Below are 9,922 nucleotides of genomic sequence, written 5' to 3'. Positions count from 1 at the left end.
CGGAGAACCTGGAGAAAATCCAGGCAGGCGTGGGGATAATCGCACAGACAACCGCCCGAGGCTGGAACCAAACCTGGGTCCCTGGCGCTGTGAGGCAGCAGTGCTAACCACTGAGCCACCACACTGTCCTACACAGAATAACGACATGTCTGATAATCCATCGAGGGCTGAGGCTGGATGAGTCACAAAACCAAGGACGCAGAGGCTGAGTCAGATTAATGTGCCATCTTTTTGACAATGGACTGGAGCTGGCAGGGGGTTCCAGTCAAAGCTTGCTGTGAAAAAGTGGGTCATCCGTAACCGACTTCCCAGTCAACCCAGGAAATGTCCGACTGGCTGGATAATTCTGGACATCTCCATGGGCACCGTGACACTCGTTAAAGCTGCATTGTCTTTCTGCCTGACTGTCAGGCAACGTTACCGAACAGAAACACAAGGAAAGATTCTGGTGTTCCTGTCATATCTTATCCCATCCTTTGCCAACAACTTGGGGTTGCGTGGTGGGGTCCGGTGGGAAACGTCACAGGAATTTCACTCACACAGCAAGATCCCACACAAAGCGCAGTGCGGCGGGAAACTCTGCAAACTCGCCATGAGCTACTTATCGTTCACTGGAGGAGGTCAAGGTGGTCTCACTGCAATCTCACTCACTGCACCCCCTCATTATTTCCAATGGACTGTCCGATGTAATCTGCTGCTGGCCTGGGACTTTAAATCTATTGAGCAAAAGGGGGAGGGCCAGAGTGTGATCTCTGCAGCTGGGTGCTCAGAGAAATGATCAGCCCCAGGGTGGTCTTTTACAATAAGGGTTGATGTTTTGGGTCCAGCATCCTTTCCTCAGAGCAGGCCTGGACCTGAAATATTACCTCTGATTTCTCTACACAGCTGCTGCCAGACCTGCTGAGCTTTTCCAGCACCTTCTGTTTTTGAACAGGATTTGCAGCATCTGTTTGTAAATTTCCTCCCTGGGTTGGTGGGTTTGTACTCAGACGTTTCGTCACCAGGCTGGGTAACATCATCAGTGAGCCTCCGGTGAAGCGCTGCTGTTGTGTCCCACTTGCTATTTGTCTGCCTCGGTTTGTTGGGGTGGGTGATATCATTTCCTGTTCTGTTTCTGGGAGGTTGGTAAATCGATGTGTTTGTTGATGACATTCAGGTTTGAATGCCAGGCCATTAGGAATTCCCCTGCATGTCTTTGTTTATACTATCCCAAGATGGATGTATTGTCCCAGATGAACTGGTGTCCTTCGTCTGTGTGTGTGTGGATACTAGTGATAGCTGGTCACGTCTTTTGGTGGCTAATTGGTGCTCATATATCCTGGTGGCTAGTTTCCTGCTGTTTGTCCAATGTAATGTTTATTGCAGTCCTTGCAGGGCATTTTGTACATGATGTTCGTTCCGCTGATTGTTGGTACAGAGTCCTTTAAATTCATCAGGAGCTGTTTGAGGGTGGTGGTAGGTTTGTGGGCTACAATGATGCCAGGGGGCTGGATCTACAGTTCTTTCAGCTTGTGCAACGAGGGCTGTGTTTCGACACGGGGGATGGGGAGAAAGTGCTTCCGGTAGTGAAGGGGACTGAAATGGGGATTCATAATCCACTCTCCCTTCAACTGTTCCTGTCGCTTTGTGGGCATCCAAGAATCGTGTGCGGCAGTACCTTCCGGAACTGGTCATGATGTGGAGGAGCCAGTGTTGGACTGGGGTGGACAAAGTTAAAACCCACACAACGCCAGGTTATAGTCCAACAGGTGTATTTGGAAGCACTAGCTTTCGGATCGCTGCTCCTTCACCAGCTCCACAACCACCTGATGAAGGAGCAGCGCTCCGAAAGCTAGTGCTTCCAAAGAAACATGTTGGACTACGACCTGGTGTTGTGTGATTTTTAACTTCTGGAACTTGGAATGCTTTGAAGGGGGTGCTGCTCCCAATAATTACTAATAAATCCAGGGAAGAAATGTTTTTACTCAGAGAGAAGTTAAAGAGCAGAACTCACTGCTGGAGGAAATGATTGAGGTGATTTGGGGCAGACTTGGAGAGAAAAGGAGATAGGAAGATATTCCCAGATAGATACAATGCTGGAAGATCTTTGTGAAATATGCATGACCGCATCTGAATGGCATATTTGCACCCTTCATATTCCACATAGAGTCATAGAGTTGTACAGCATGGGAAAAACCTCCTTTGGGGTTAAAGAGAAAGGCAAAGAGAGACCTCAGTGCTATATCCCAATGCCACCTTTGGGATTGGGAGAGGACATTCATTTCCAATTTGTCCACTCCCTGTGGATTCTAGCCCTCGGTTTTGCCTCATGACCCACTCAGGAACTGAGAAGCAGTGAAGTGGGGAACGACAGGGACAATCCTCAAGTACTCTGTGAGGGTTGTGGCTCACTGCATGACATGTATGCTTCCAGAAGGATGCGTGTAGATGTTGCACTGCAGTCCAGCCCACACTCCCAGACTGTACTCCGAGTTCGTACTGAGGGAGTGCTACACTGTCACCAGGGTCGTGATTGTAACGAAGTCAGCCAGCTGGATCTCATCGAATAGGGGATCCCTGATTGGGGCTGTCAACCTGGTCCAATCAGGGAGCCCTGGCTGACAGATATAAACAGGAGGGTGGGGTCGTTAGGGCCGACTGCCTGCCCCTCTTCCGCGGTTACGTTAGGGCCCGGGTGTCCTTGGAGAAGGAGCACGTGGTGTCCACCAACACCCTGGAGTTGTTCAGGGAGAGGTGGGCGCCGCAGGGAGTGGAGTGCATCATTTCCCCCTCCAACTCTATTTTGATTTAGTCCCTGCCCTCCCCTTCACTGCTTTGATCACACAGCATTGCCCTTTGATGTGAAGGGCACTGCTCGTCACAGGCCACTCGGGTGTTTTCCTACTTTTCTTGGTGGTGGAAATTGAATAAAGATTTGTGCACTTTGCGTCTCTCACTGTGTCTCACAACTAAAAAAAAAATACAGGAGTGTCTGTTTGATGTCGCAGCATCACCCTTTGATGTGAAGGGCACTGCTTGTCACTGGCCACTCGGATGTTTCCTATCTTCCTGGTGGTGGGAATTAAATAAAGATTCATGCACCTTGTGTCTCTCACTGTGTCTCACACCTGCAAAGAAAAAAAAGAAAAAAAAATAAAAAAAATAAAAAAAAAATAAACAGGAGGGTCCTGCACACACACACTATGGGTGCTGGGCAAAAAATAAGCACTACCGCAGTTAGGCGGTAGTGTGGGGTTATAATAAAAAAAAGAAAGAAAAGGAAAAAAAAAAAAAAGAAAAAAATAAACAGGAGTGTCCCCCTTCACTGTTTGATCACACAGCATTGCCCTCTTTGATGTGAAGGGCACTGCTTGTCATTGGCCACTCGGGTGTTTTCCTATTTTTTTCTGGTGGTGGAAATTAAATAAAGATAAAAAAAAATAAACAGGAGGGCCAGAGTTACTGACTCTCTGATAGCTGACTCTGAATGAAGCAGTACTAAAGTCAAAGATTCCTCCCACAGGCAGCACATTCCATGCCCCCACCACTCTCTGGTAAAGATCCTACCCCTGACATCCCCCCCTATACATTCCACTCTTCACCTTAAATTATGTCCGCTTGTAACACTCTGTTGTACCCAAGGAAAAAGTCTCTGACTGTCTACTCTATCTATTCCCCTGATCATCTTATAAACCTCTATCAAGTCACCCCTCATCCTTTGCCGTTCCAATGAGAAAAGGCCTAGCATTCTCAACCTATCCTCGTATGACCTATTCTCCATTCCAGGCAACATCCTGGTAAATCTCCTCTGCACCCTCTCCAAAGCTTCCACATCTTTCCTAAAATGAGGCGACCAGAACTGCACACAGTACTCCAAATGTGGCCTTACCAAGGTTCTGTAGAGCTGCAACATCACTCACGACTCTTGAATTCAAACCCTCTGCTAATGAACGCTAATACACCATAGGCCTTCTTACAAGCTCTATCCACCTGAGTGGCAACTTTCAAAGATCTATGAACATAGACCCCAAGATCCCTCTGCTCCTCCACCTTACTAAGAACCCTATCGTTAACCCTGTATTCCGCATTCTTACTTGTCCTTCCAAAATGGACAACCTCACACTTGACAGGGTTGAATTCCATCTGCCACTCCTCAGCCCAGCTCTGCATCATATCTAAGTCCCTTTGCAGCTGACAACAGCCCTCCTCACTATCCACAACTCCATCTATCTTTGTATTGTCTGCAAATTTACTGACCCACCCTTCAACTCCCTCTTCCAAGTCATTAATAAACATTACAAACAACAGAGGCCCCAGAACTGATCCTTGCGGAACTCCACTTGTAACTGGGCTCCAGGCTGAATAATTACCATCTACACCACTCTCTGACTTCGACCGGTTAGCCAGTTCTCTATCCAACTGGCCAAATTTCCCACTATCCCATGCCTCCTGACTTTCTGCATAAGCCTACCATAGGGAACCTTATCAAATGCCTTACTAAAATCCATGTACACTACATCCACTGCTCTACCCTCTTCCACATGCTTGGTCACCTCCTCAAAGAATTCAATAAGACTTGTAAGGCAAGACCTACCCCTCACAAATCCGTGCTGGCTGTCCCTAATCAAGCAGTGTCTTTCCAGAAACTCATAAATCCTATCCCTCAGTACCCTTTCCATTACTTTGCCTACCACCGAAGTAAGACTAACTGGCCTGTAATTCCCGGGGTTATCCCTATTCCCTTTTTTGAACAGGGGCACAACATTCGCTACTCTCCAGTCCCCTGGTACCACCCCCATTGACAGTGAAGATGAAAAGATCATTGCCAACGGCTCTGCAATTTCCTCTCTTGCTTCCCACATAATCCTAGGATATATCCCGTCAGGCCCGGGGGACTTGTCTATCCTCAAGTTTTTCAAAATGCCCAACACATCTTCCTTCCTAACAAGTATCTCCTCTAGCTTACCAGTCTGTTTCATACTCTCCTCTTCAACAATACAGTCCCTCTCATTTGTAAATACTGAAGAAAGGTACTCATTCAAGACCTCTCCTATCTCTTCCGACTCAATACACAATCTCCCACTACTGTCCTTGATCGGACCTACCCTCGTTCCCGTCATTCTCATGTTTCTCACATACGCATAAAAGGCCTTGGGGTTATCCTTGATCCTACCCGCTAAAGATTTTTCATGCCCTATCTTAGCTCTCCTAATCCCTTTCTTCAGCTCCCTCCTGGCTATCCTGTATCCCTCCACTGCTCTGTCTGAACCTTGTTTCCTCAACCTTATGTAAGCCTCCTTCTTCCTCTTTACAAGACATTCAACCTCCCTCATCAACCAAGGTTCCCTCACATGACCATCCTTTTCCTGCCTGACAGGTACATACATTTCAAGGGCACGTCGTATCTGTGCCTGGAAAAAGTTCCACATTTCAACGACATCCTTCCCTGACAGCCTATGTTCCCAACTTATGCTCCTCAGATCTTGTCTTGCTGCATTGTATTTACCCTTCCCCCAATTGTAAAACCTGTCCTGTTGCACGCACCTATCTCTCCCCATAACCAAGGTGAAAGTCACAGAATTGTGGTCAGCATCACCAAAGCGCTCACCTGCTAACAAGCCCATCGCTTGTCCCGGTTCGTTACCAAGTACCAAATCCAATATGGCCTCCCCTCTGGTCGGACAATCTACATACTGAGCTAGAAAATCTTCCTGGACACACTGCACAAACACCGCCCCGTCCAATCTACTTGATCTAAAGAGCTTCCAATCAATATTTGGGAAGTTGAAATCACCCATGACTACTACCCTGTGGCTTCTGCACCTTTCCAAAATCTGTTTCCCAATCTGTTTCTCCACATCTCTGCTGCTATTGGAGGGCCTCTAGTAAACGCTATTGGGTTCATGTCTGGGTTCCATCAGGAATCAACAGTACAGCATCTCTCACATTCCCCGCCCCACCCGTTGCCCAGGATGTGATGGAATGAATTGCTTACACTGTAAAAGGGGGCTCAGACTAATTGGGGAATAAAGGGTGCAGAGTGCTCCCCATCTCTCACAGGCTCCTATACATGCCAATCCATTTGGTTAGGAGGAGAAAGTGAGATCTGCAGATGCTGGCGATCAGAGCTGAAAATGTGTTGCTGGAAAAGCGCAGCAGGTCAGGCAGCATCCAAGGAACAGGAAATTCAACGTTTCGGGCATAAGCCCTTCATCAGGAATGAGGAAAGTGTGTCCAGCAGGCTCAGATTAAAGGTAGGGAGGAGGGACTTGGGGAAGGGGCGATAGAGATGTGATAGGTGGAAGGAGGTCAAGGTGAGGGTGATGGGGGGAGTGGGGTGGGGGCGGAGAGGTCAGGAAGAAGATTGCAGGTTAGGAAGGCGGTGCTGAGTTCGAGGGTTAGGACTGAGACAAGGTGGGGGGAGGGGAAATGACGAAACTGGAGAAATCTGAGTTCATCCCTTGTGGTTGGAGGGTTCCCAGGCGGAAGATGAGGCGCTCTTCCTACAACCATCGTGTTGTTATGGTCTGGCGATGGAGGAGTCCAAGGACCTGCATGTCCTTGGTGGAGTGGAAGGGGGAGTTGAAGTGTTGAGCCACGGGGTGTTTGGGTTGGTTGGTCCGGGTGTCCCAGAGGTGTTCTCTGAAACGTTCCGCAAGTAGGCGGCCTGTCTCCCCAATACAGAGGAGGCCACATCGGGTGCAGCGGATGCAATAGATGATGTGTGTGGAGGTGTAGGTGAATTTGTGGCGGATATGGATATGGCATTTGGTCAGTCAGTCTGTTACTTCAGGACATCTCACGGCAGGCACCTTTTGGGTTAAAACTGACCAATTAAGCACAGCAGCAGAATCAGAAAAATGCTAAGTGAGCCAAGTCGAAATAGCGGACTGACATTATCTGAATGCGCACGTCGGGTGTTGTGAAGCTAAGGGAGGTAGGCAGCAGTGCTGGCCACCCTGTGCCAGTAAACACTCTAAACCACTATGTACGGACAACAACCAGAGACTGTTCCCTTAATTAGCAGCCAGGAAGCTCCTCAGACCAATTTGAATTTGCTCTTGTTTAATATTACTGTCAGGACAGGACTTCAGGGTAAAACGTCATCAGACTATTTTCTGCTATCATTTAGCTGGTTGGTTTAATTTAGTTTCTGCCACAGTTAGTTCTGTGTCCCGAGGGCAATTTGCCTGCGCGTCTTTGTAGCTACCCCCGAGTCGTGTTACCTTTATCTTTTGAGAGTTCCCTGGGAATTTTGGCATGGTGAAGTGAGGGGTGCGGATAACCATCCCCTTCCCAAAAACCTGCATGTGCCTTAAACATGCTCAGCGTCGTCATTATTCAGAGTACAAAACAGAGAGGCCCCTATCTCCGAGAGCCTCCCTGTCAGCTTCCAAATCAGTTACCCTTGTGGCCTCCCTCAGTTCGAGACCCAGTTTAATGTCAATTAATTCCAGTCCAGCGCAGAGGCTGTGAGGAGCAGCTCTGTCACTGCCCACGCTCAATTTTTCTTTCTTTTATTGCACAGAATTCCTCATGGATTGCACATGGAGATTACTTGCCTCTGATTCAGGGGTTGAGAGTTCAAGTCCCACTCTGGGGGAACAGGAGCACAAAACTCTGGCTGCCGCTTTGAGTGCAGCGCTGAGGGGATGCTGCACTGTTGGTCATTGGCATCGTTCAGGTCCATAAAGTTGAACTTGCCAAACCAGGTGGGCATAAAGGATCCCAGTTTGGTGCTACCTGAAAGAGGTGCCGGGATGGGGGCGGGCGGACATGATGGAGGTCTTTAGGATAATGTGGGACAAATAGAGAGCAGCTGTTCCCCTAGGTTGAGGGGTCAATCACCAGGGGGCATAGTTTTGGGGTAAGGGGCAGGAGCTTTGAACGGGATTTGGGAATCAACTTTTTCAGTCAGTGGGGAATCTGGAAAGTGCAGTCTTGGAAGGTAATGGAGGCTGGAAAGCTCATACCTTCAGCAAAAACATCTTGGATGCGCATTTCAAATATTAGAACATTCAAGGGATAGGGGAATAAGTGTAGGAAAGTGGGATTAGTGCGTTTTAGTGGTAGTTATGTTGTTGCAGACTTAATGGGCCGATGTGCTGAATGAATTTACACTTTCTTGAGCTCTCTATCAGTCACCTTTAAACCAAATGGTTGGTCATCATTGCATTTTTAACTGTGGGAGCTCACTGTATACAAATGGGGTCTCCCATTCCTTATATAACACCGGTGACTACCCATGTGATTGGCCGCAAAGCACTTTGCAATGTCCGGTGACTTTGAAAGTTTATATATTCCTTCCTTCCTTCTTCTCCATTTGGATTTGAGTTGAAACCAAAGCTGAACGTCACATTACTTGAGAAGGCCATCTGCCTCGGGCCCAATAACGAGGTCAGCCAACGACACCTTATAGAATCTGAGTTCCCTGATTGGGGCTATTAACCTGGTCCAATCAGGGAGCCCTGGCTGACAGACATAAACTGGAGGGACAAGACTGTACTCTTAGGGATCATTTCTATAGTTTTTTCCTAGAGAGATGGGTTCTTGAGTTTGTCGTCTCACCAACCATGAGGAGGATTTATAGTGTTCTCTTCTGAGCAGGAAGTTGGTAGTGAGTGTTGCTCATTGCCCTTGACGATTGCTCCTTCTCTCTTGTGTGGAGAGTTGGAGGGAGAAAACAAAAATAAACAGGAGGGTCATTCTGTGTTTGAAAGTGAGCGGCGCTATGGCTGATGAGAAGAAAGGACAGCAAACCTCCAAGATGGGTGCGAAGAAAATCATCAAGAAGGCACCATCGAAGGCCGGCAAGAAACGGAAAAGGCCCAGGAAAGAAAGTTATTCCATCTACATCTACAAAGTGATGAAGCAGGTTCACCCCCGACACCTCCTCCAAGTCCATGAGCACCATGAACCCGTTTGTTAACGATATTTTCGAGCGCATCGCGGGGGAGGCTTCCCGCCCGGTCCATTACAACAAGCGCAGCACCATCAGCTCCAGGGTGGAGGGGAGAATCCAGACTGCCATGCGGCTGCAGCCGCCTGGGGAGCTGGCCAAGCACGCCGGGTCGGAGGGCACAAAGGCGGTGACCAAGTACACCAGCTCCAAGTGAAGGACCGCATTGCGCTGAGACAGAACACACAAACAGGAGGGTCAGGGGTTCTTTTCACTGTGAGGGAGCTGGATCAGTGTCATGGACTGTGGATGTATAAATAAAGGGTGACGGGATACTGGCCCCTGTGGAGTTTTTTCAGATTCTTACTGGATGCTTGTTGATGTGGTTATTACCCACTGAGCTATGTCCCTGCCTGTTTGAGAGATACAGCTGTAAATGACAGAGCTGTCAAACGCATCACGCAGACGATGACCTGAAACTCAAGCTCCACTGAATTTGTGTGACAAATGGCAGTGATTGGACTGTGATCCTCTTCATTTTAGGCAGGCATGCTTTCACATGAACCGAAAAACTGGAATATCCACAAGACCTGCCTAGTTTTTCTCTCTCTATCTCTCTTTTTCTCTTCCTCTCTCATTCTCTCTCTCTCTCTCTTTCTCCCTCTCCCTCCCTCTCTGTGTGACCCCTCTACTCCTGTCTCTTGAAATACCTGTACCAGCTTCACAAGCATGTTCAAACATAGTGCCTAGAGAAAGGCCTGATTAAGGTGGCTCAGTGGTTAACACTGCTGTCTCATAGCACCAGGGACAGGTGTTTAAATCCGGCCTTGTGCGACTGTCTGTGTGGAGTTTGCACATTCTCCCTCTGTCTACGTGGGTTTCCTCTGGGTGGTCTGGTTTCCTCCCACAGTCCAAAGGTTTTGTAGGTTAGGGTGGATTGGCCATGGGAAATTGTTCATAGTGTCCAGAGATGTACAGCTTAGGTAGATTGGCCATGGGAAATCGCCTGTAGTGTCCAGGATGTACAGGTTAGGTGGATTGGCC

At 48.2% G+C, this 9,922-nt stretch overlaps 1 protein-coding gene and 1 non-coding gene across 2 annotated transcripts; both read left to right on the top strand.

The window, feature by feature from the left end:
• Nucleotides 1–8,475: 8,475 nt before the first annotated feature.
• Nucleotides 8,476–8,682, top strand: LOC132836078 (small nucleolar RNA U3). Its single transcript, XR_009647323.1, has one exon. It is a non-coding gene; the product is annotated as a small nucleolar RNA U3 (small nucleolar RNA).
• Nucleotides 8,683–8,710: 28 nt separating this feature from the next.
• LOC132835851 (histone H2B type 1-O-like) lies at nt 8,711–9,095 on the top strand. Its single transcript, XM_060854947.1, has 2 exons — nt 8,711–8,854; nt 8,922–9,095. The coding sequence occupies exons 1-2, from the start codon at nt 8,711–8,713 to the stop codon at nt 9,093–9,095; spliced, it is 318 nt and encodes a 105-aa protein (XP_060710930.1).
• Nucleotides 9,096–9,922: the final 827 nt, after the last annotated feature.

This window comes from Hemiscyllium ocellatum, chromosome 45 (assembly GCF_020745735.1).
Source record: "Hemiscyllium ocellatum isolate sHemOce1 chromosome 45, sHemOce1.pat.X.cur, whole genome shotgun sequence".
NCBI classification, from domain to species: Eukaryota; Metazoa; Chordata; class Chondrichthyes; order Orectolobiformes; family Hemiscylliidae; genus Hemiscyllium; species Hemiscyllium ocellatum.
This window is presented reverse-complemented; position numbering and strand designations above follow the sequence as displayed.

What these genes read in the sequence shown, in the direction of transcription:
- LOC132835851 (XM_060854947.1), top strand. Translation starts at nt 8,711, where the DNA reads ATGGCTGATGAGAAGAAAGGACAGCAAACCTCCAAGATGGGTGCGAAG. An exon ending in TCTACAAAGTGATGAAGCAG is followed by an intron (nt 8,855 to 8,921) that starts GTTCACCCCCGA and finishes GATATTTTCGAG; the next exon opens with CGCATCGCGGGGGAGGCTTC.